Raw genomic sequence first — 26,962 nt, 5'->3', positions numbered from 1 at the left:
GGAAACCAGGCTTTAAAGCCCTGCCTTATATTGCAACAACAATACTGTAAGATGACACGTGTTTCTAAAAACATTTGTTTTAGTCTAGATTTACCACACATTTACATTGTGCTTAGATGATTCCATAAAGGAGGAATACCTCTGATGAAAAGAGCTGTTGCCGTGTTTCTTAGCCTACAGGTCCCATCAGACGAAGATAAATGACCAAACCTTATGAAAGAAGAACTTTACTGGAAGGTTGTTTAAAACACACATCTCTTTATTAAAACATAAATCTCTTTAGGTGAAAGATTTTGACCATTGTTTATTCTCGACCCAGAAACTCTCGCCTGCCAGTGCCAAATTAACTTTTTATCAGCGAGTATAGTTTAACACACTGATTTTTCCTAATAATACAATTTGAAATACATGAGAAATGTTACTCATCACATAATTGCACGCGCGCCTGTTAGGTTTCACGCATAGACTGTAAAAAAAAAGCACGCACGCAACCAGGCACGCAAAGCGCGCAGCTAAATTCACCAGAACGCGCTTCTGTGTACACCAGAGCGCGCTAGGGGTCCTAATCATGTCAAACGTCATTTTCCTTTGCTGCGTCCCATTGTTGCCTGAATAAAAAATACTCACTAGAACTTTGAACTCTGTATGGCTTAAAATAATGGTCTATATTTGTGTCATGCGACTTTGTTCACAAAATTATTTAATAATATGTATGTACATATTATTTACCAAACGTATTGAAATACATTATCGAGCTTCACTGATTTACGGGTCCTTTAAGACTAAAGTAGACCGGTTTGGCAGGTGTATCGGAAGTGTTCACTATCACTTTTAACTTCTCTTACCTGCACCAGGTGAGGCTGCTACATAGAAGTCAAGTAAAGTTAAACTTCGAGAAGTCTCCGGTCCTGGCGATTAAAGTCCGTTTTTGATAAAAGTAAGTAGAGAAGGTTTTTCATATTCCCTGAGATGAATAAGTAACCCAACATGTAGGCTACAGTAGCCTAATCGAGTCGGTTTATTGTGAAGTGGCATTTGTTTTGGTTTACCTCTTTTTAATATGGCATATCTGCTTAATAGCATAGATTATACATAAATATACCCCAAACATTTTTCAGTATTCATTCAAAGTCAAGGTAAGTATGTAATATGGAGCATATTTGATGGTCCCATAGCCTAACGTTACAGGAAACCGGACAGAATAATGTTAAAAAGAAAATCATTATGTTGACTTCGACAAGACAGTATAATAACTGGTTCTGTTAGCCTAGTTATATTGTAGTAGCCTATACAATATCATTACCGTGGTCGATCTACCGTCTACTTTATTTATTTATTTATTTTACTCAGAGTAGTTTCTTTCTACTGAGTAAAAAAAAAGGTAGACGGTAGATTGACCATGGTAGTGGATGATCATATAAATATCAGCTGCATTATGACGTGCACTTTATTTGACGTCACTGCTGGCTGGCACACGTGATAGGCTGTCTGCGGTCTTGATTGACAAAAGCAATTAATTTAACCCCTGTGGGAAAGTAGCTAGATATTCGTTTCTCCAACTTGTAGCAGACAGCTTGACATGAACAGGAGTGTCCCTGACTCCCTTCGACATTCCAGTAGCTTTGTTAACGTGCATGATGAAAATTGTCGAATGTGTTTAAAAGCTTTAAGGCTATAATAATTATGAACAAATTATCACTAGGCCTATTAGGTTAAACTTGAGGGGTTTGTTGGAACCCGGCTCCAGGTGTCCATCATGCTTTGTGCCTTTTTTTTTGACTTATTTATTTCATTCTAGAACCACATTTCCATCTTTATTGACATTTGCATCTGTTTTGACCCCTTTTGCTTTAAAAAACAAACAAAAAAACACTGATAATTTATTTTAAAGGGGAAAAAAAGTACTGAATGAAGATTCTTGAGCCTTGTTGATTAAGTTGTTTGTCTAAAGTGTTAAAGCAACCTCCACTGTAAGTGTCAGTGTCAGTCAGATATTTGCGCTCTCTCTATGGATCAATGCTGCATCCGTAATTGTTCATTATCTCCTCCAACTACAAATTAAGACATAATTACACTGTCCCAGCATATTTGCATTTTTCATGCTTTATATTGCTATGTTAATCTGGGATTGACTAATTATCTGCGTAAGCGGTAATTATTTGTACAGTAGTAATCACAAAAATCATATTCTCATTGTTACGCTTGCCACCACAGCTGCATTTATTAGTTCACCCCCTCTGTATGACAGTCACAGCACAGGTTTTACATGAATGAGGAAATGAGTGGAAAACAACACCATGCATTATTACCTGGGGACAGTAATAAGCCTTACTAAGATGCCCCGAAAAAAGCTTTGTTGCTACCGTTTCTTGTCAGATTTGGGGGGCGATTTATACAATGCAAAGTTTACAGTATGCATTATTGTTCTCAAGTCTCTTGAGAAAATATAGAGAACTGCATCAGTCCTGCAAATCCCCCATCCAGATGTTCTCAGATCACTAAGTTCAGTGCTGTTTTTGCTTTTGTGAGTGTCTGTTTGAATTCCCTTTTTTAATAGTACATTCATTTTTTTTCTGTCGCAGACACATGTATTAGAGCCGTAGGCTTATAGAACAGAAAGAGGGGATTCTTGTATTGGACATAAATCAGAAAAGACCCAAGGCTCATTATTCAGTGGCAGCTGACATTAGGGTCGGAAATAGTGCTTCAATTGCTCTTTAGCATGCAGTGCTTTTCAAATGATTTTGCTTCAGGACTCGGAGTTTACATTGGGCATCATGCGTTGGTCCAGCACAGTACCAAAAGTGTTTTGTATTGTACAAACTAAATTAAAAAAAGTCCTTGAGATCAAACATGGACACTTACCGGTACTAATATTGCCAAGACTTGCATAGGCCTACCAATATGCAAAGTTCTGTTTGTTTTGGAAATGTTCTCAGAAACCAATAATTAACGCAGTCCGTTTGTGTGGTAAACACAAACTGTGTTTATCCTCACTCTAAATCAACCTGTATTTAATATATTTGGGTTGCATTTTCTTTCACGTTGTGTAGTTTTGTTCATGTTTTTGTTGAGGATAAAGGCATGTCATGCAATCTGTTCATGTTGGGATCTGCTGATTTTGTCTAGCTTCTAGTGACATGAATTTGGACCAAAATACTGTACAGATATACATTTTTCCATCTTAAATACGCATGATATAATATATGGTCAGTTGCATTTTATTATTTGCATTTAGCATGGCTCAAAAGGATGGTCCACTGACCCAGGGCCTGTGTGAGAGGGTTTTGGTCCAGTTGATGAACCCCTTTACCCTTTTGGTTGCCCCCCAAAAAAATTACTTCTAGATAAAAAAATTTGCCTTGAAAACCTAAACGTTTGGTTTTCTGTGGTGGTTGTTATACTTCTGTGATGGTCTTGCTGGCTCGAGTCAAATTTTTTGTTTAAATCACAAAAATGACTTCTTATAGTCATGAAAGCATCATTATCTTACTGTATTGTTTTCCAGAAAAACGCTAGTTCTGAATTTGCTAAATTAACGTGCATTTTTGTAAAGGAAAAAATATTTTAGTGAAGAAAAATCCTTTTTAAGTGCTTGGGGTCTGTATAATAAAAAAAATGTTTCTGAAAACATGCCTCACAAAGGCTGCATTCATTTTATCAAAAAATACAGTAAAAATAGAACTATTTAGAAATGTTGTTACTCCAGTTCACCCTTCTTACAATGTTGTTTCTCCAGTCATACTCTACTCACATAATCCTTCAGAAATCATTCTTATATGCAGATTTGGTGCTCAAGAAACATTGCTTATTATTATGTTAAAAACAGTTGTGCTGCTTAATATTTTTGTGAAAACAAAAGATGATACCTTTTTTCCAAGATTTGTGATGAATAGAAAGCTCAAAAGAACATTTTAAATGTCTTTGGCCCCCAAACTTTTGATCAGAATTGTAAATATTTCTAGAAAATGAGATGACTAATACACCTTTAACATTATGTTTTGTTTTGTTTTGTTTTGCTTGTAGCACACCTGATCCCTCAAAGCACCATTAAGTTGCTCAGTGCGTACTAATCCTCTTTAAAACCACGTCATGAGATCAGGTTAGACTGATGATTCAGACAGACATTCTTTTGTGAGGTGATTTGGCAGAATATCTGATAGATGAGATGCTATTTAACATAAGTTACTTGCGTAGAAGTCTTTAGGTATCTCCCAGTTTGAAAGCGCGTGAAGTTTTATGTACGTTGATGGCAGTTAAATAGAGCAATTTTTCCAGCGCATTACATCAACAGCTGTATGTATGACAAACTAGAGAAGAATTTACAGCACACAGCTGTTTAACACTACAAATTCACGGGAGTGAAAGAGAATCATAGAGGTGTTACCAGCCACAGCCCGGCATTTACTGCTACAATGTATATATGTAATGAGAGACTATTACACAACAGTACTTTGTGAAAAATGACCAATTTGATGCAAGTTGGTCTTCATGCAGGTCCTACAAAGTTCAGTACTCCAATTCACATTCAGATATCTTGTGTCCCATTGTGTGTGCAGTTCTTTTCAAGATATGCTTCTTAAAATAAATAATGGTTTGTTGCCACTTTTAATCGGTAAACAAACAGAACATGAACTTGGTCCTCTTTTTTTATTTTGGAAATAATCTGAAGCAACTGTGAATGACTTCTTTGTTAGTCATCTGCTTTTCCATGTGATGCCCTGAACTTGGGGTAGTTTTTATGTGAAGGCAAGAATTTTTTTCCGTTTTTTTTCTTCTCATTCTTAAGGACATGAACAAACAAACTGTAACTTGTGTGCAACTCATCCTGCATGTTTATGCTAAGAATCGAAATGACCCATAAATGGATGTGAATAGATTTTTGACCCTTGCAAAAGTATATGATCGTCTTATTTAAAAAAATAACCTTGAGTGATGACACCAATATCACTTTAACATTTAAAGAATGCCAAATTACAACACTCCTTGTCAAACTGTTACTTTTTAGTTAAAGTTTTTATTGCGTGAACAACATTTCAGACATTTATCTTGAAAACAAGGGTAACTATATAGGGTAACTAGAGTTACGAATCCCTCACATAAGAAAGCAAATCAATGTATCTAATTTAAATTATCTTCAGATGCAATAAACAAGAAGGGGGAGGAAGTCACACAACCATCACATGCTTATAGCAAACATTCTTATAACCAAAATGTATTTTGATCAACAGGGGTTATATATTTAGTCCATTTCAACCAGTAATCAACTAATTTATCTCTCGTCAAGTTTACATAAAATGTAATCTTCTCCATGGTAAATATATATTTTTTAACTTCAACCCAGTCCTGTATTTGTGGCGAATTAGGTTTATACCAACTTTTTACCAATAGCTTTTTATTTTTGCTTGAAACAAGAGGGATTCTGTATTTGCTCCTACTTCCTCAGGAGGCCATTGAAACATTGCCAAGATAAAGTCATTACTTATCATTGGTTAGTGACTTGTCAAAGTCTGTCTAATCAAGAATATCTCGAGCAGCATTAGTTGGAATGGAAAGAACGGCCTAATTGGTGTGCGTCCTTATTACTATATTAAAATATTTAAGCAGGTGCATGCAGGAGAATTGTCTTGTTGATGTGGCTGGTTTTGCAAGAATTCTTCAACTGAAAAGACTGCGTTGAAAGTGACGTTTTGCAAGTACCTCCCTGAGTAAACCACAGGAAGGGTGCACACGCCAGAAGCAACTCTTATGTGTTGCAAAAGGGTGCTTGATCACCCCAACATATCCAGTGATTCATCCATCAAAAATCAGTTAATAGAAAGTGATGCATTAATCTTTGTCGCAAAATGAGGGTGTGGTGGTATTTAAAAGGAATGCTTTTGTATTATACTTGTACATCGGGTGCAGTTTTTTTTATAGATTCATATTATTGTAAATTACTTTAAAAATGTCATACTTGCATACACCCCTTTTTAGATACATTTGTAATTTATGATTCATTTCGATATTTTTTTGGCATAAAGTAAAAAATTCCTTGAAAATGAATAATGCCTAAAATAAATGCCTCTAATAAAGTTCTATCATGAAACTCTAGATGGCGCAGGCTAATGGCTCCTAACTCAACCTGCTCGTAATCACATCATTATCTATAGGGCGCAGCTGATTGGTTCCTGCTGTATCAGTAGCCAATGAGCTCGCGTGCTCAACCTTCAAATACATGAGTAGCGTTTGCCTTAGCAGTGCAGTGCGGTTTCAGAAACCCTCCACCTTCCCCAGCTCCACCTGTATAGATCTGCTACGGGTAATTCATGGACGCTATTGTACAGCAGCAGCATGTCTTGTACTTGCTCTGGAACACCAGCAGCAATAAAAGCAGCCGTAGCAGATCTATACAGCCAAGACCAAACATATCAACATTGTCATATCCATTAACATGCCAACACTTGTTAGAGTTGTCATGACAGAAATATATTTTAAAACTTCTGAAAATAATGATTAAGATGTGTACGCTCACTTGTATTCAAATGTTATTATTTTTTTATTTGATTAGTCAACATTTAAAAAATATATATATTTTCTATAAATTTTAATTTTAATTAGATTTTTAAGAGACTTTTCTTTTTCTCTATCTTGGACATTATTTTTTTACTTTGACCTGGTGTCTTTCTATATTTTGTAATTGGGAACTCTACCAGCATCAGTGTCTGCATGGCTTGTAGATGGGCTTGGATAAGATGTAATGAGTAACAACAAGAAGGAAAGGCAAATCTGACTCAGACAGTGACTCGTGACATGGGAGACACTTTTTTTTTTTTTTTTCCAAAGTCATCAGCATGAATATTAACACACTAATCACTGACTGACTCTGGCTAATATAATTAGTGCAATTATCAATGAGGTGAGCAAAAAAACCTATTTGGTTATGTTGACATTTGATGTATTAATGAATAATTTACAGTTTGTCATGTTAAAATGTACGCAGAGAGACAATTGTGGTGATTTCATAGTCTGTCACCTTGAACAAGTAATTAAATATTGCCCATAGCTTTTAAATCATTTAGGTATTTAAAACATAGTTCAGGTTCATAGTAACAGATGCCATGAGAGAGTCGTTTTACATCGTAGAATTAAAAGCATTCAGGAAGATGCAAAACATTCTACAAATTTGGGCTATAGACATTTGACGTTTCAGAATGTTGGAATGTGAAGCAGAGGAAGAGAAAATGATGTATCTTCTGATGTTTCTATTACAGTGAATAACCCTATCCCTGCTAACCTGAAGTCTGAGGCCAAGAAGGCCGGCAAGATCCTTAGAGAGTTCACGGAAATATCCAACAGAATGGGGCCTGACAAACTTATTCCAGGTAACTGTCGTGCTGCTGTCATAAACCAATTAGAAAACATTTATATTTTAGTTATGGGGATTTGTTAAATAAGTCAAATTCAAATTATCCCTTTTTTGAATTGATAAAAATAAGACAACATAAGGATCAGTATCATATTTGTTTTTGGAAAACTTGTTTAAAAGCACTGCAAGATTCATTAAAAAGAGTTACTCACTTTTTTTATTGATTTATAATTGATGAATTGCAAATGTTCTGTTTAGAGCAATTTAATGTATAAATTATTACATTCATTATTTAAAAAAAAAAGTTAATTAGTTTAATCACTCCTTCCAACCCATATGGAACAATTATCAATCAAAAACATTAATTTAACACCTTGCAAAATTAATTATGATTTTTTTCAGCAAATCTTGATATGTGATTATTTGCAGTCATTAATTTGATAATTTGATGGCTCTAACTACCGGTATATTGACTGAATTTCTCAGTATAGGCAAACTATGATGTTCTAAGATCTTTTTTTTATTTACACAATACAGTGGACCCACAAACTATATTTGGACCATTACAGTAATAACGCTTAAAAATGTCAATGCATTAAATCTGAAAATATCAAACCGTATGGTTTCCGCACACAAATGAGTAAGTTCCCTCAAATTGCATACAGGTGTAGTTCATCATATTGACTATGGACATGCTCTTCATTTCATGCTCATCGTTTTATATTTTTAACTTAAAGGGATAGATCACCCAAAAATTTTAATTCTGTCATTAATTACTCACCCTCGTGTCGTTTCAAACCCGTAAGACCTTCGTTTATCTTCGGAACATAAAATGAAGATCTTATCTTTGATGAAATCTGACAGCTTTCTGTACTCTCCATTGACCGTCAACACAAAAGTTCATAAAGAGATCGCAAAACTAATCCATATGAATTGAGTATAGTCAAAATTGTCTGAAGAGACATGATCGCTTTATGATGAACAGATCAGATCGTAAACGGAAGCTCAAGCATGTTCGCTTGACATGCGAGAACCAATGAGGTTCATTCTCGTGTTACGCAGCACGTTTGAGCTTCAGCAAGAACCAATGAGGTTTGTTCTCGCGCGTCAAGCAAGTTCGGTTGAGCTGTTTATGTTCGCTGATCAATGTTTAAATGTGAACAAAAGAATAAATTGAATTTGAAGCGTCAAAGTTGCGTGGACTGTCAATGGAGTTAGGCTTACCAAAGTCAATCAGGGTAAGACAAAAACACATTTTGGAAGGATTGATGATGTATTGGCTCATTACTTAAATTGTTCATTTTGAACAAAAAAGTTACATAGTGTACCTTTTAATTTTAGTGAAATGTTTTAAAATGGTGTTTTAAATGTGACATTCATACATTTTTATTTGTGTCAAAATACTTGTTAAAGCCACGGCTCCTTGTGCTTTAAGAGCGTAGGCTAATCCTGATGCAGTAATAGCACACAAGCCAGACATGTAAGTGCTATTAACAGCCCAAAGTTAGCATTTCTGTTGACTGATGTCATTTGTGTACAAGTCTAGCAGTCTTTCTGCCGGTCCATTGCCAAGTATCTGTTCATGCATGTCTTCAGAAAGTGACATGAATGCAGTTCACTCAGTGACTTCACCATATCTGTGCAACCTGTGCGAAAACACAATACACCAATCAACTCTGCCTACCTGTTTCATCTTGCTTTTGCACATTTTTCTTTACATTTCAGTACTTGTGTCTAGATCCAGAACAGTTTTGCCCAATTGTAATATCTCCTATTCATTTACTTTTGTCTTTTCCTCAACCTGACACCAGCTCATGTCATTGCCAAGGCTGAGGGACTGGTCATCCTGTCGGTCTTCAAAGCAGGCTTCATGATCACTGCGAGGGGCGGCAGTGGGATAGTGATCGCAAGACTCGCTGATGGAAGTAAGTGGGTTTTATTGACGTCCATTCTGACATTTATTCTGAGTGTCAAATATATTTACACGTATATTTACATATATTGCTTGGTGATGCCAGGAGATTATATAGTTTGTGACATACTGTAGAGCACATGTTCAGATAAACTCTAAATCACAACTATTACGACAAAATAGACCAATTTGTGAAAATAGGGCGTTTAATGGGTTTTGGTGTAATTGATGTCTGGCAGCTGCCTTATAGCAACATTCTAAACTGAATAAACAAACATTTAGAGCTTCATTGACTTGAGTGTTTTTACTCATTGAATTTTTACATTATTCAGAGACAATACAAGTTCAGAATTTTGAGGATTGTAGTAATCTTTAAACTTTGGTAATGGCTATTATAATGGACAATCAATTAATATTTTTTTGTAGACCATCATAACCTACTGTGTTTCCCACAGTATTGTTGTGTGTTGAGCACGGTACCTCTAGGGGGGTCCGGGGGCATTCCCACCCCGTAAGAAAATTTTGTACATTTTAAAGATAAATTCATTAATCTGGTGCACTTTGAGTCCCCCGAATCTGCTGTTAAAAATATTTATACCATGGTCTGGGTGAATACTCGATTCTGATTGGCTGCAGGGTGTCCGTTAAAAAGTGATAGAGGACACCTAAATAAACTGTCAGGCGTAACCAAGGAAACCAAGTTATTGTTTGTAACTTGTAACTTTAGATTTCGATTGTAAAACTAATTAAAATATAAACTAATGTTTTAAAAATGTGTTATTTGGCAAGTGACCATGGTATAAGCGGGTTAATGCCCTTTGAGGTGTCCATTGTCAGGTTTTAATGGACTTCGGCGGAGGCAACCGTCCTCCGCTGCGCGTCGGCCGGTTCACACCTCGCCGTCGTCCATTAAAACCTGACAATGGACACCTCGTCGGGCATTAACCCTTACATAATCCACCCGGCAACTGTTGATATTCTCTGATTTAGATATCTGCATCTGATCATCACAATTATTCAAATTCTCAGTGTTAGACAATATGGTAAAATATCACACTGAAGTAAGCTGCTTTAAAAATAACATTTATTTAAAAGTTTATTTTGGCAAAATTACATTTCCTTAATAGCCTTTAACAGAGGCTCCCTTCAAATTTAAATTGTCAATGTTTCATTACATCACTGTTGGAAAACACTATTATTTACAAAGGTTTTTTACCTTTGTAAAGGGCATTTTTTCCCTAATTTTATTAAATGTATGCTCCATCTTTCATTTCAAATTGAAACAGCGTAACTTTGTGACCGTCAGTATATTATTAACTAATAGGCTATCAATCGCCACTTACATTAAATTAAATTAAATTAAATCAGAATCATCCTCGTTTTCGGTGATTCCTTAGTTATTTTTATTATATCACTATATATTTTAATCCAAAAAAATAAAAAAGTTAAAGAAAGGCCATATTGGCAACTTTGTTTGTTAAAGTGACATGTATTAAGATTGAATCTGTTTTTACACACTTAAACATCTAAGAAGTTCTAGTATATCCCAAATTAATTTGTTTTTGTTTTTAATTTAATGTTAAATCGTGTCATTGTTTTCTGCGTTCTGTTATGAAGGATGGTCTGCTCCTTCAGCAATTGGCATTGCTGGACTCGGTGGAGGATTTGACATTGGTCTGGAGGTAAGTTTTATTTGACACCAGACTCTATAAAAGAACAACCAATTTCTTTAATTAAGGTACAAATCAGGTTTTGGGCTAAATTGTCTAAAAATAAACCAAAAAGCTGTGAGTATGTAATTATGTAATAATTGTAATGAATGTAATGAGAATCAGAGAGTCAGTAAAGAGTTCAAGAACAGTCGTGCAACATGTTTATTCACGTATTAGATGAACATCTTGGACTACCCTATGCTGTATGCCTATGGATTACGCTCTGTATGCAGACACTACTATAGGTTCTTCATCAGGGTATAATTTGTAAATTACTTCTCATGCAATGTCATGCAAAAAATGTTTTCTTTCCATCGAGAATGTCTGAGTCATGCATAGACAAGAACATCAAGACATTAAAATATTTGCCCTGTCTGACTTGGCTGTCTTGTTTTGTATTTCTTTTTCTTCCCATCATTCATCATCTGTCAATCATTTAGAATATTTAATTGTGAATAATCTTATAGGTTAGTTTTAATTATGAGGAAAACAAATTATTTTTCTTAAGTTAAAAGAAAACTAATTGATAGAGCTTTGTGTGATAATTAACGTTATAGCAACAACAACAAAAATGATAATACAAATAAAACATAGCAACTGTCCCCACACTTTATGGACTTAATCTTGTAAAAAAAAAAAGGTTTTGCAAATGACTTTACTTTCGTCATGCATATCGCGTGAGTTTGATTTATAATTGAATGACCTGTATGGATGGTCTTTCACTATCATTTAATAATAAACAGGTGCTCCCCAAAATAATAGTTTTCTTTTTGATTTGAATACAGTTTTCCCTGAATCTCGCAAGGTGTTCTGTAAAAGCATGGCCCATTATGAATTACTCATTACGACCTTTTCCCTAAACCAGATGTCAGCCTTTTGTCAGGAGCTATTATTAGCTCAAGTGCTGGCTTCATCATTTTTCAAAGCATAGAGTGGATCCTCATATCTCTGGCTCAGGAAATCACTGTTCATGTGGCATGTGCCCAGCGAGGCCATTCGTCAGCATCAGGCAGAAGCTGCACTTTTGTTTCCTGACCTTGGATTGCAGCTCGGATGAGTCATTTGTGTACCGAGCGCCTGTGCATCTTGACACTTTTGATTAATTTCTGGAGTAGCCTTCAGGCGCTGTGGTTAGCACTGCGGTCTCTGTCTCTCAGTATGTAGCAACACACCTGATAAGTAGCAAGGGAGTACAGGAAATATCGATTTTATCTTTAGGCATTAAAACCAGAGCATGTCTGAAACCGGTCCAAATCTTTTGACACCAGCATTTAAAAAAGCTTAAAAATTGCTGAATATAGAGCAACTTTTTAATGTTTTGCTGGTGACAGATGCACAGTAGTTGGCGGAGTGCTTGTCAGAGTGATGTATAGCTAGATTGTGTGCATGATGGCCTACTAACTAACATCACATGGTCTGGTGCTTAAAGAAACCTGAGCTGATTTTAATAAATGGAGAGGGAAAATCATGAAAAGAGTGATGTCAGTTGTGAGATTAGAATAGGCAGTTCTGAGTGATGAAATGTGTTTTAGGGCTGGTACTAGTAAGAGATTCTGCTATATTGTGAGATTCTGCTATATCTAAAGCACATCTGTGGCACGATTTTAAAAATTCTACAAGCAGAAATACCTAGAGTTGATTCAATTATAGAGTTTTTATATATACTCAGGTAAAGGCACACAGTATCTATTTTTTTGCTTTTGTTTAAAATTCATATTGTATAAAGTTAAAATAAAATAGAAATAAGTAAAATTCTTATTGACTTATCATTCTTATACTCATTTTTATTCAATTAAACCAAATATACTTTTTTTTAATTTATCTATAATGCTTCACATAAAACATGACACATGTCCTCTTTTTTTCATCTCCAGTCATCAGATTTCGTCATCATCTTGAATCAGAGGAGAGCTGTGGATGCTTTTAGTAAAGGAGGGAATCTTACACTTGGAGGAAACTGCACTGTGGCTGTTGGGCCTCTTGGCAGGTATGTGTTGATTTTACAGTGTAATACCCCATTCTGTTGCCAGGGGTCAGAATAATGCAGAGTGAAGGTATGGAAACGTAAGTGCTTTAAGCAAATGTCCACTGTTAAGCATCTGTCGTAATTTGACATGACACTTTTATCACTAAAGTGTTTTATTTTTTATCTGGATGCATCTGAAAAATCAAAGGTTATGGCTGAAGGAAGAAAGATTTGATTTATGTAAGGAAATTTATATTATGAGTGTTTTTTTATGTTGATCAAAGTGCTGCCAAAGCAATATGGACAGGAATGAGAAAAGAATTGTGAGCGTTTGTGAGTTGCATTGTGTTCCATTTGTTTGTAAATCGAGCGTTAAAGTCCATTTGCTTGGAGAAAGTTTTTAAAGTGTTTACATAGGCGGTGGAGGGCTTTGACAGCATTTCTCTGAAGGTATAAATTAGCTGTAATATTTTTGAACTGTTGATTTAGTGCATTTACGGATAGCAATGAAAGAAAAGCTCTTTGCTCTTGCGGAAAATTACAAATAAAATCAACAGAATATAAAAGCCATTTATATCTTTATCACTTCACAAGGGACTAATTTTCTCTAATGACATGTTTATACAAAAAAATGAATACAGTTGTGAGCTGCCAGTTTAAGCTTTCACCTGCAACACAGTCATTCATAATTTGACAAGCATGAGCCTGTGTGGAAAATACTGTGAGAATTATAGATAATGAAGGGTGTCCATACTGTACTTTAAGAGCCAGCCAGTAGTGCTAGTTTAAATGACAGCTGCATTGTTCTAAGGTGAATCAGTGATTTTACATTTATTGACAGATTCTGCTGTGTTTGTGCTTGTTTGGAAAGTCCTTTTTTATTCTCACTGCTTTAATTATTGTTTATGGATCTCGCCAGAATAGAGCTGCAAGCAATATTATACTGAATGGTTGCCTGCTGCACTACAGTAGCTTTAAAAACTAGGGCTTAGGATTCCACTTAATGTGGATGTGTTTGATTGTTTTTGGTTTGGATTAGATCAGGTTTGGATTTGGTTTGGCAGCGGTGACTGCAGGGTGTATGTGCTCTTTTGAAATGAGTTATTCTTGGAATAGAACCTTCTTACCACCTACTAGGATATATTTTATATAAATGTCACATCTCATTCTTTTAATAAAATCAAGGTTTGCATCAAAATCAAGGTCTCTTTAGTTGGTGGACCATAAAAACAGATATTTTATAGATATTTTAAAAAGGGTCATATAAGAAAGACAATGTTTTAAATAAAAAGTACTGTACTTTTCTTTGTTCTGCAAGATTAGTTTGTTGAAAGCTAGTTTAGCCATTCCAAAACTTTTAATGTCGACTCCTTATAGTAGGGCTGGCCGATATAATCAACATCTTATATCACGATATGAGTAATTTATTTCATGATAGCAATATATATCACAATAATAGTTGTTTTTGCTTTAAATAAGGTTATGATATAAAAACATTTTGATACCACTGAAATTTCATAATTTTTATCACCATTTTCAATATCATTTAAAAAACTAATTCTAGCCTAAAAAAAACTCAAGCTTACTGAAGACAAATTAACAGCACTAGAAACACTAAAAATACTACATAAAATGTATAAGCTAATCAAATGTAAAAAAACAATGCTTAGTCTTAACAGCGGCTTTGTGTGCGCGCGTCTGTCTGACAGCGCTGAGAAACCGTCTCTCAGACAGCGTGCGTTTTCTGAGTCCTCTTTTACTGCTAATTGCGCTTCAATGGTTTAAAATCACTTGTTTTTTAACCGCAATGCTTAAAAATGCTAAGCTTTTGTAACCGTGACCGAGACGATGACAAATGTCTACCAGTATATCACCCACCCCTACCTTATAACATTAACAAATGACTGTCCAAATGTACACACATGATCTGATGTTTTTGGCTGTGTAGCACCTACCGCTCTGCACATCCTTCCATGTTTCCTATTGTTATAAATAGGGTTGGAAATCAAAAATCGATTCCAATTGTGGAATTGGATACTTGTAATAATATTTAAATTTTGATTACGCTTATATTGTAGATTCCTGTGTGCTCATTGGAATGGGATTACAATCCGTTTTCAAATTCACAGAGAGAGCCGCCTCTCATATAGTGCACGATACTGAATAGAGTTCTTGTACATCTTGAAAGCTTGTATTCTTGCGCTTGAAAGCACAGCTGCACACAAAATTGGCAAAATATCCTCACATTAGGCCTTAAAGTTTTAAGTGGTTGAGTAAGTTTAAAAACATGTAAAGTATAAAATAAAAACAGACCCTATTAAGAAATGATCGTATGCCTGAGTCTGCTTTACTCTCAACAAATCCCAGTGATTATTACCCTTAGTGTAGTTTCATCCTCCCGTTCGATTCCACTATTATCCTTGACTGTGTAGTGTTTATTCCTTGCATTTAAACAAGTCTGACTAAGCATATTTGACAGGAATTTGGAGGCAGATGTGGCGTTTCGCAGTACAGCGGCTGTCTACTCGTACTGCAAATCTCGTGGCCTTTACGCTGGAGTGTCTCTCGTCGGTTCTTACCTCATTGAGCGCAAAGAAACCAACCGAAAGTAAGCACATGTCATAGGTTAAAGAGTTTAAATGTTGAAATAAAGCCCTCAGGCTCTGATGTTACCTCACATTTTGACCTACTTTGTGTTTTCATTGTTATACTGTAGTTTCAATATCTTATGTGTTCCTTACTTTTGAATAGGTTCTATGGCCAAGACATTCGTGCTTCTGCTATTCTCAATGGAGATGTGGAACCCCCACCTGAAGCATTTGATTTATACACCATTTTACAGGACTACGCAGAGAAATACACCACCGAGTGGCAGAACAAACACATGCAAGCTTCAAGCAAGGTTACTTTCTGTGCACTACTGCCCCATGTTGGCCCCAAACTAAAGCTGGCCGAGCTTCAAGCTACTTTAAGTACAATCCTGCTACTCTTTTGAAAAAGTAGTTAGCTAGACTATATGTATGTATGTAAACATAAAATAATATTAAATGTATAGCTTTCTGGTGATTTTTGGTTTAATCAAAGCTGTACTTTTCTGACTCTATGAGAGTTTTGAATGGATGAACAAGCAGGGCTATCTGGGTGATAACATCAAACTTGAACGTATACTGTACATTAATCAAAAATACACCACCAACAAAACAAAAATAGTGATAGAGTAGCATTTAACTAAATAGGTTAAAAGCAGGAAAGGGACTCGAAACTGATTGGTTGTGAATAATTTGTTATTATTTAATTTGATCATTTACATGAACTGTGTCTGAACAAACTGATTCACTAGTGAATCAGACTAGATGAATCACAAGAATGACTGTAGAGTGGAAAGAGATACCGGTAGTAAATCACAAATTCACCATGCCTTATCAAATTTAGAGGAATTAGAGGAATTGTTGACATCATATTGAATCATAGTGTGCATCAATATAGCTAGGGATTTAATGAATGTTTTTATTTTATTTTTTAAATAGAACTGTTGAAATAGTCTTACAGGATTGATACACTTCTCATTTGTATCACCAGATTAGCAACATAATAAATATTCCTCACCCATTCAGCTACTCTTTAGCTCGGTTTAAATTGCCCGTGTGATTTGTCTTTGCATACTGAAACATCACTAATTTGAAGGGTTAAGTAACTTTAATCTCTCTTACTTTATGGGATTTAAAGTAACACTATTTTCCACTGACTCAATTTGTTTAGTTTTTTTTGGTCAAATGAACAAATGACTAATTTGACTCATTTTGTTCATTTGAGTCATGCACACAGGAACCCCTCTAGTTCAACCCCTTTAACAATAAAGTACAAACTTTTTTCACAAGTATGCAGTAGTTCTGTGAGTTTGGAATGAAGAAATTACACCTACATAAATCATGAAAAATATAATCTGCTGACAAAATCTTTCAACACATTAGAAGGTAATTGTGTGCTTCATTTGATGGCTACTATAAATCAGACTTCTATAAAACACTCTAGATGACAGTAATATAGGCTTTCCACTTGGCACTTCATTTTGGTCACTGGAGTTATGTGGGGGAAAAACAGTGTTCTTATGAAATCAGGTCTAAACAACCCATTTAATTCCCTGTCATAGTAACGAGTATGTAATTTAGTTGTTTAGTTTTATAAGTTGGAATGAAGCAAAATCAATAGGTCTGCGAATAGCACAATAGTATTACACTATTAGAAATGCAGTGAATATTCAGTTGCTTGTATACTTTAATCCAATTCATATTTAAGGTGGGAACTGTCCTTGCATACTGATTCAAATTCACACAAAAAAAAGTTGTTCAGTTGTCCTTTCAAAGACTTGAACTAGTTGAATTTTTATGGCTTCAGTGCCAGTCTCTGTTTATCAAGTTCACTGGGTGAGAGACAAGCCTGTTGATGTATATTCGGGTGTCTCTGTTTTCACAGATGAGTTCAGCACCATCTAGACCAAGGCCTCCCACACAGAGAGCTGCCTCCTCTTACACATCCAGGACTCAAGGTAAGACCCCGAGTGACCTCTCAGATCTGCACGCATTTCATCTTTCTGAGGAGAAATATTGTGACTGACTGAACTCGCACAGGTCTAAAAAAATGTTTGCATATATTTTCTGGGGTTGTTGTAAAATTAGAAGGAAGTTGCCATCTCATTGCCTCTGATTCTGGGTGAATCTTTTATGGTTATGCTGATTAAAAACTATATTTAACTATAGAAAATTATATTTTCACAGCTCCTGCCTTTGTAAAGCCAGTTCTTTATCCGAGCGTAAAAGGCTGGGATGCTGAAAGCTCAGGTGAGTGCTTTTATTTTATTTTAAATTTGTAATATATTTTATTTTTGTGGACTATGTTAGTGCCTAAGAAAATATCCTTCAAAAGGTTTTGTGTATTTCTGTTAACACAAGCTTCTCACACAGATAATAAAACCATGAGAAGTGTTTTTCCCTACTTAAGTAAAATTATGCTTATTGTTAAAAAAAAAAAAACTTCACACCTGTGACTATGGTAATAAACTGACAGGAGAGGATTTGACTGTGTGTTTTGTAGCGCACCCTGCTTGTTCAAGCATATTATCAAGCAGAATATCCGAACAAAAGGGATTATTCCTTCTGTATATGATGAGGTTAATCAGACACTTTTTTTAAAACAACTAAAAAATACCTATGAGAATAAAGATGACAATGTGGTCATGCGTTTCATTTGACACTGATAAATTATAAAGTGGATTAAAAACCCACTAGATTAGCAACGGCTAATTAAATAGCAGAAATGCGCGAGTAGAAACACCCAGTGCTGTGTGATTCCTTTCAGTCCTTTCATTAATCAGCTCAGCCTGTGGAGGATGATTTGTGTTGTCGTCAATTCAACTCCACTAACATTCTCATTTATTTTCATTAGGTTCCTAAAGGCCCGTGTTTAAAGTTGAATTATAGGGATTAGATTAAAAAAACGCGACGGAGTGGCTTCGCCTGCCCCGTTTCGAAGAAAACCACTCCGACTGGCTGGGAAGATTTCGATAGAAGTCATGAACTTTACACTGGCCATTTTCCCATCTTCCTTTATTCAGGAAGGGCCTCGGTGCTCTTTGCCATGTCACAAGTCAGCTATGCAGCAAACGCATTCTTTCCCACAGTGAGATGACATTTTCATCCATGAGGGGAGATATTTTAAAGGCTAATAGATGATGTGTGTGGATTCAGGACTGGTGGATTTTGTCACATACAGACCCGAGCATCAAAACATTTGGCAGCCTCCCTGTCCTTTAAATAGGACAAACTTGGAGGAGATGCTGTCCTAAATCACCACAAGTCCTTAAGGCTACTTTATTGCTAACAGTACATTTTATTCCCAACGAAACGGCAGACGAGTACTCGTGCCAATCTTTAGCACACAACTATAAAAGACAGCAATGATTGATCATGAAAACATTATAATGCTAACATTTACAGAGTGATTTTAAGTCCAGGACAGCCAACAACAGCACTCAACACTCAAGGGAGATTATAGTGTGTTCTGCTCATAAAGGACGACTGAAAGGAAGCAAATGCTGCAGTCTTAAGAAAACAGCTACATGCATCGCACCAGTAACTTGTTTTTTTTTAACTATTGTTTAAAATAAGTTGCTCATAACCCTTCTGAAAAGGCATCTTAAACCAGCCTAAGTTGGTTTTGTGGTCTTAGTTGATCTTGCAGCCTTGTTTGCTGGTTTTAGAGGGGCACTTTTCAGTTGATCAGGCCAGATAAAACCATCTTAAACAAACACAGTCTAAAGGCTGGAATACACTATGTGACTTTTGCTCTAATTTACAGTCTGTACAAGTCAGACACTAGTTGCCGAAAGTCAGAGTCGGCAGATTTTGGGCATTGGGAGTTGACAGATTTCACAGAAAATCATGTTGTGTAGGATGAGCACAGACTTTGTCATCCAGTCAGAGGATATCAAATTTCATCCAGTCAGAGGATATCAAACATGGTTGATATTTTGAGCCGATTTTAGAGCATATATTGTGGTAAAGTATCAAATATTTGGTCGTAGCGTTGCATATTCAGATTCTTTGTGGGCTAGAACTGAAATATAGTGTTTCTGTCCATCGTGAGCATAGCAAGCTGGAGGGAAAACAGCTTATGTACCTGTATGTGATTGTTACTGTTCTGTCCTCTTTAAGTCCTTCATGGTCAGAAGAAACAAGAGTGCTATCAGACCGTTGCACGTCTCTTAGAAGTGCATGTCGAGAGGTTGTGTTTGCTTCTGGTGTCCCTAACTTGCGCAACTGCAGTTCATTCAGTGTGAGCGAATGACGTTATGAGAGAGCGATCAAGCGCGCTAAGGCTAATATAAACTAAAGGTGCATTCTGGTCGTAGATAAATGATGTGGGGTTTGTTGTCCCAGGTAAAGTTGTTCTTGATGCCAACAGTCAAACATATCTGCTTTGCCACAAAAAGAAAAAGAAAAAAAGTTGGCTGTACATTTGCATTCCTTTAAATTACATAAATGAGTGATACTTTATTCACTTACACATTAATTCAGACAATAATCCCTTGTTGAAGTGCACACAAGTCGACTCGTTGAAAATTTCTAAAATTAGATTGAAAGAATTAAATTAATATGTGCATTTTATTATTTTCTCCACTTCTCTCACGCATACACCAGCCTGAGAATGATTAGCTGACATCCCTCATTTCCTGTGTTTACTCTTTAATTAATTTAGGTGCTATTATTGTGCATTTGTTCGGTTATTTTTAACTCTGTTGATTCAGATGTGTACATGAAGGTAATTGATTGAAATGTGCACGTGCCTCAGCATGATCCAGACAGTTAGAGACTGCTGTAGACAAGGTTTCATTGTTCGCATCTCCTTCAGGTGGGAATATGAGTCCAATTCCCTGCTGTGATGTTTAATTACCGGATTTTGTTAAATTACATGTTAATATTCTACAGGTTGATAACAGTGATTCTAAATCAACACATACCTGGCATCCTAAATTATGATTTTCGATTGTCAACTGCATAAGACACTAAACTATCAGCCAACAGCTTTGGCCAGAGGAGGATCATGTGTAAGCGAGCCAGATTGTACAGGGAATAGATACTGTTAGCCAACAACTTGATGTGTCTTTCAACAGCCAGTTGTCATTGCTTAATTCAGGATAAGTAGACAGGTACACCTGTTGTATGTCAAAGCACGGCATTGGATGACTTCATCAAAATCAGGACAACAGATGTCTCCTGTTTATTTAGTTTATTTATTGAACTTTTATTTTTCTACAGCAAAACCGAATAGAACAATACAAATGCAGAGCGTTAAAAGCGTTTTATTATGGATCAATTGTGCCGGTTAAAGTGAACTGTCGCCAAACGAAATTCAAAAATAGTGATTGTTTTTAATAGTTTCCCAAATCCTCCTGCTCTCTACTATTGGTCAAACAAACATATCCCCTCCTGTAAACTTCTGCGATTGATTGAGGCAGTGTCGCTTACTTTTGAAATTGCCTCAGAGGCTCAGTGTTTTCACTTTTCAGTATATTTATATATTTTAAAATTGTCCATAGAATAAAAGTTATTGGGGTCCATTGTTGTTTTGGACCCCATTGACTTTCATTGTATGGACTATGTTCCACAGCAGAAAAAAATGATACGTTTCTGACATCTCAACTCTTCCGGGAGTCTCCCACATGGTGGGACGCTACTTCCCGTAAATGAGTTTTTGGAATGTTTAAAAAGACATTTTTGGGTGAACTATCCCATTAAACTTAACATTGGGAAAAACAGTTTTTTTAATGAAATGGTTTGGAGGGAATGACTTTTCATTTGATATGTGTTCTGTCCACTTTTATAGAAGTTGCAGATGTGCAACTAGAAAGACTTCATCATGATATGATAAAACTGACTAGTCATTTGAAGATGAGTCAAAGAGATACTTATCTGTATTGTTACAAGCTGAAAAAAAGGTCTCTGGGTGTGTGTTCACATTGCTTGTTATTTTACTGACAAGACATTTCTCTCCCCCCTAATTATCATGATATCATTTGTGAAAAATGAGAGCGGGAAAACTCTCACTCCTCACCGTTTCATTAACACTCCTTGCCCTCCAGATCATTAAAGCTGTAAATAATACAGTCATTTAGATGGATCCCTGGCCTTGGGAAAAGGTGGTTAGAGAGACACCCTGATTTCTAAAGACTCTTTTGTCTATAAAGGGATAATGTTTTACGAGGTTTTGATTTGTTGAGTGCGATGGCACGTTGAGCAGCTGTTATACGGGTTTCTCTGAATAATCCTGCTTTCCCTTTTCCTTTGGAATGAGAAGCGAATCCAGGTTGTCAATTTGTTAATTAGCTCTTTTGCATTCCACCATAAGGTGCCAGCGATTATCTACGGTTACATCAATTGGATTTGGTCACCGTGTACCTGATATGGCTTAGCCCACGCTCCCATCTGAGATTTAGCAGCGGAGAGGAGAAATGGCAGGCCCTCTTCCCTGTCATGAGCTGTCACTTTTTCAGATATTGCGTGTGCAAGTAGAAAACCGCATAGCTCAAATTTCACCACTCTGCCAAAATACACAGCCCTTCCAGATCTGAAGAAACTCTGGATTGTATTGCTGTCTTACGCCCGGCTTGTCATGTCTTGCACTTGTGGTAGTGGGAATGAACATTATGTCGAATGGATGCAGTTATTTTAGGATACAAGTCAAAAGCGTTTAGTGTGAAAAAACGGCTCGACTGAAGCTTTTGGCTATGCCCGAGGTTTATTTGGAGTCAGGAGATTTCAGAGCAGGTGCCAGCAGTGTGAAAGCACATTCCACCTCTGTCTGATTCCCTGCTCCTGTCTTATGTCTTCACTCCTGAAAACCCCTCGCCACCAGTTTTCCCCCCATTCTCCGGGGTCGCATCCTATGGTGGCACACATGTTGGATGCCAATCTGCTTATATTGACACACAAACGAAAAAGAGTCTAAAACCACATTGGAAATCTGGGATTCAAAATTTGTTTTGAGCATAAAAAGTAAGGCAGGAAGTTTTAGTTAATTCAAAAGTGTGTAAAGAGTACCTGAAAACCATACTTGAGTAAAAGTACAGATACTTTACAGCGAAAGTTACCATTTAAAGTCACAAGTCACCAATTCCAATACGACGAGTAAAAGTCTTAAAGTATCTGATTTTAAGTAACAATACGCAAGTATTTTACTTGTACTGAATGTGGGCTCAAAGATGCTCTAGCCCTCAACATGTAAGATGCATCTCTTTTGTAGCAGAAATAAACTGCTGCAGAAAAAGTTAGGTGCCATTCAAACTGTAACACGTAATTAAATTACTCATCACAAATGTATTGGAGTAGAGTGTACATACACTTATTCAAAAAATGCAGTCAAGTAGAGAGTAAAAGTTGCTAATATCTTCGATGCTCAATAAAACTACAAAGTAGCCAAAAAGATACTTAAAGCTGCAGTCCAGCACTTTTTTGGGTTTAAAAATATCAAAAAAGACATTTTTGAAAAAAAACGTAACCAGCCAGTGTTCAAAACGATCTGCTTGCCTTACCTCGATTCAAAACGGTAAGCTTGTAATAATACATTTAATTCCAGTGGTACTGGTGGATTTCCGCGGGAATTTCGAGCATGTCTTTGCGTCATTACGTCACTTCTGTACACATAGAGAAGGAGTCCCCGGCTAGCGTGTGTGGATGATGGAGGTGGAGATTTAGCTTAGCACTTGGTATGGCGGATCCCGAAAGTTTAAAGCGACAATCACCAGTGACAACTGGAGATTCACCAGTTGTAAAACCCAAAGACTTCGGACTTCAGAGTGGCTACAGAAAAAAATATATTTTTCACGTTTTGACGTGATATAAGCAATCGTTAGATTTAATCAGCATGATATAGCCTAGCTACTGCAATGCTTCCCCCCACCCCCCGAATTTGGTCAGAACAAAAGTGAATGTTTCTTACTTGTTCAGATGACATTTTCCGATGAAAATTCTAATGTTGACACTTTCAAAAAGTATACTCTGAGATTGCTGATGACAGTACAGTATCCACAGCGACGCGGCAGCGACAGGTTCCCCTCAATACATTGTGTTCATCCGCGCTGTTTCATGCCGATTTACTACCCACGCACAGTTAATAATTCCGCGAATAACTGCAATTGCAGATTTCGAACAGAGATGGCGACAAAGAGGAAAAACGACGGACTGCAGCTTTAAGTAACTAATTACATTTACTCAGATACTTTACACCACTTCTTATGACATCAAATAATGAAACGGATGACCGTAAAGAATAAAAAATGTATTGTTCTGTGAAACACCATATATATATATATATATATATATATATATATATATATATATATATATATATATATATATATATATATTAAAAAAGTGTCCATAGAATAAAAGTCATTGGGGTCCATTGGCTTTCATTGAATGTACTGTGTTCCACAGCAGAAGAAAATGTTTACATGTTTCAGACATCCCACCTCTTCCTCGAGTCAGATCTGAATGCCAGCTTGCAGACAATTTATTTAAAAAAAAAAAAAAAAATTTAAAGGGCCGGGGTTTATGGGAACGATGAGCATTGTAGTGGTTCTATGTCCTTCATTTCCCTGGAAGATCGAGTTATCAATCTTTTTAAGATCTTTTTAATTACTAATGATGAGGTAAATAAATGATAAAAATAAACCATGCACGAATGAATTATAAATAGGGTGAATTTTCATTTCATGCCAACTAAAATTTCTAGGTCACTAATCAAAGGTCGTCTTTTGGACACTGTGTTTAACCAGACATCAAGAGTAGGCTAAAGTGTTTTGCAATTTGGTTAAAAATGTGTTGTATGTGTTGAAGGAATAACATTGATTACTGTAAATCTTTCATTTATTCCTGCTTGATGTGTTAAATCACATAGTCAATAGTTTCAGTAGTTGAAGGTTTACGTAACCTGACAGCAGAAATGATTGCAGTTGTTTATATCTTAACATGTTGATTGACAGATAAAGAAAGGGGTTTTGCCCCTGGCTGACAGATACTAGATGTAAAAAAACTGTTTCGCACCACCTTCTATTAGAGTTGGAAAGTTTTGTGGTGTTTAAAGTGTGTGTGAGAGAGAGCGTGCCAGTGGGGTAAACTGTTTTAAGAGAACACATGCTGCTCTCTAGTGTTGACCATTTGCTATTACAATTTTAGACATTATAGGCAAGTTTTTAATATCATACAAATGTACTCATGATTATGTTAATATGTCACTCTAAGCATGTGACATGATTATGTTCATATAATGCCACCCTTAAGCATGAGTAAATATGTATGATATTAAAAACTTGCCTATAATGTATAAAATTGCATGTGCAACTTTTATACATTTACATTTAATAATTTATCAAACTGACTTATAAGGAAAAGCTCATTAAATGCACCATACAGTTTAATTCAATAGCCCTAGTCATAATACGTATTGTTCCAAAGCAGTGCTGGAATACCATTCAGAATACATTTAAAAAATAGAATTACAAATGCAAATAAAATAAAAAATAAATATATATATAAAGTTTACATATAATACAAATTTGAGAACACAAACATGTTAATACAAAAGTAGAACTTTTTAAAATGTATCTATGTATTAATAGTTTCATTTGAATCTTTTCATGAATATGTTATACAAAATATTTTGTTGTTTTTAATCATTTGGGAATCGTATGCTTTAAGTAGCATTCATGCTGATGGCTGTAATTAGAATTACAATTTAAAAATGCTGCAATAACTAAAAACAAAATCAATTAGTGTTTATATATATATGTGTATTTGTTCATGAATATGTTTTACTAAATGTTTTATTGTCTTTAATAACGTCACAAGGAATTAGTTTGAGAATCAACCACAGCTGCCAGTAGTTTTTTTTCCAGTGCAGACGATGCCGATTCCTCTGTTTGTGTTCTAGGTCAAGCATCAGGCGGCTCTCTAGTGGTCACAGCTGTGCATCCGTTCAGCGGCCAGCAGCCCGGGGATCTGAGCTTTGCTGTAGGAGACCGCATCACTGTTATCACCAAAACTGAGTCCCAGTACGACTGGTGGGAGGGAGAACTACGAGGGCAGGTTGGGATCTTCCCAGCCAATTTTGTGTCCTATAGCTGAAGTACTTAAGATGCCCAACAAAAGCTCAATTTGATCACAAATGATGTCTGGCATTGGCGGGGCCTTTTCTTTTGCACAGTTTGAAATTTTATTTGAAGTTTATGAAGATGGTGTATATGTTTAGGAGCTCTAGAGGTCAGTGTTCCTCTCACGGGTTATATGAAGGGATAACAGTGGTGTTTTTCTATGTTCCTGCCATTGGTGAATTATTATTTTATTTCCCCCCACATTTTTTTTGTTCCGTTTGATTATTGGTATGTGGGTTGACTATAGTAAAACGTTCCGTTTTTATATATTTATACTTTTAATTATGTTATAGTTTAGGATTGCATTGGAATACTGTTATGCTGTTTTATGCAGACACAATGATTATCGCTGAAACGCATATAAAGTGACATTGTGGTATTTTAAGTGCAGTTGCTCCAGGTATTTGAAACATGATAGCACAATGGTTTGCCATCGGCAAAACCACACAACTGCATGTTGCGCCATTTATTTTTCTTTTAATAACAGTGAACAGTTGTTGCAAACAAATGTTACTACAAACGATAAGCTTTAAAATGTTTATGAAAACTATAGATGCCTTATTTAAAGTGTTATGAACTGTAAACTTTTAAACTTCACATCTGACTTGATCTGTTACTTTAAAAAATGTTTTTTAAGGAAGTCTTTGAGGGATTGCTTTCTGTGCAATAATTTAATGTATTGCTCTTTGCACAAATGTTAATTAAACATGAATGATTGTTTTCCTATTGGTTTTTAAATGTCTATAAATGTATCAGTTCTAATAAAGATAAGTTCCTACTTTTTTAACTTATATTAATTAGTCTGTGGTATTGGTGTAAAACTTAATTTCTCTTATTTTAAGATAAATTAATTATAAGTTAGAATGTATTATATTACATAAATCATATGCTCATAACGAAAGCCGGTAACACTCCTTGCCCACAAGGAGTCATACAAGCTTAGCATCTTATCCTGAGTAAAGCAATTAAATATGAAGCACTTTGTGCACTACTGTTAAAAAATTCTCTAATAAGCAAATGATGTTCTGTAACGGCAACATGCAAATTATTTTACACCTGGAAAGAAAAACAACTGAAGTGGAATGTTCAGTTACATGTAATTTTGTCTCAGAGATATACATCAGAGTATTTACAAATATGTAAATGTAGAGAAAAATATGAATAACATTACTTGGTTGTTATTAGTTGTTCCTTTTGAAAGACTTTAGCTGATTGAATGTGTTTGGACCCTTGGGTGAGGTTAAATGCATGCTGTACTGGGATCTTAACATGTGATCACTTTGTTAAACTTTCATAAAGAAACTGTAAAGACATCCAC

General features: G+C 35.8%; 1 protein-coding gene across 2 annotated transcripts; it reads left to right on the top strand.

The window, feature by feature from the left end:
- Positions 1-610: 610 nt before the first annotated feature.
- Positions 611-26,960, top strand: sh3yl1 (SH3 and SYLF domain containing 1). Of its 2 annotated transcripts, XM_079632594.1 has the most exons (10): positions 611-937; positions 7,254-7,364; positions 9,160-9,273; positions 10,878-10,942; positions 12,847-12,959; positions 15,418-15,546; positions 15,690-15,840; positions 17,412-17,484; positions 17,714-17,776; positions 25,425-26,960. In XM_079632594.1, coding segments are annotated over exons 1-10 (1,014 nt in total). In that variant the 5' UTR covers positions 611-936; the 3' UTR covers positions 25,619-26,960. The 2 variants fall into 2 exon arrangements, with proteins under 2 accessions (XP_079488720.1, XP_079488721.1); XM_079632595.1 differs by lacking the exon at positions 7,254-7,364 and having other exon boundaries at positions 807-937.
- Positions 26,961-26,962: the final 2 nt, after the last annotated feature.

This window comes from Phoxinus phoxinus (assembly GCF_949152265.1).
Source record: "Phoxinus phoxinus genome assembly, chromosome: 13".
In the NCBI taxonomy this organism is placed as follows: domain Eukaryota; kingdom Metazoa; phylum Chordata; class Actinopteri; order Cypriniformes; family Leuciscidae; genus Phoxinus; species Phoxinus phoxinus.
Note: the sequence above shows the minus strand (reverse complement) of the source record. Positions and strands in the feature narration are given on the sequence as shown.

Coding starts and splice junctions, on each gene's coding strand:
- sh3yl1 (XM_079632594.1), top strand. Junction 12,960..15,417: donor GCTGTTGGGCCTCTTGGCAG/GTATGTGTTGAT, acceptor CATATTTGACAG/GAATTTGGAGGCAGATGTGG. Junction 15,841..17,411: donor ACATGCAAGCTTCAAGCAAG/GTTACTTTCTGT, acceptor CTGTTTTCACAG/ATGAGTTCAGCACCATCTAG.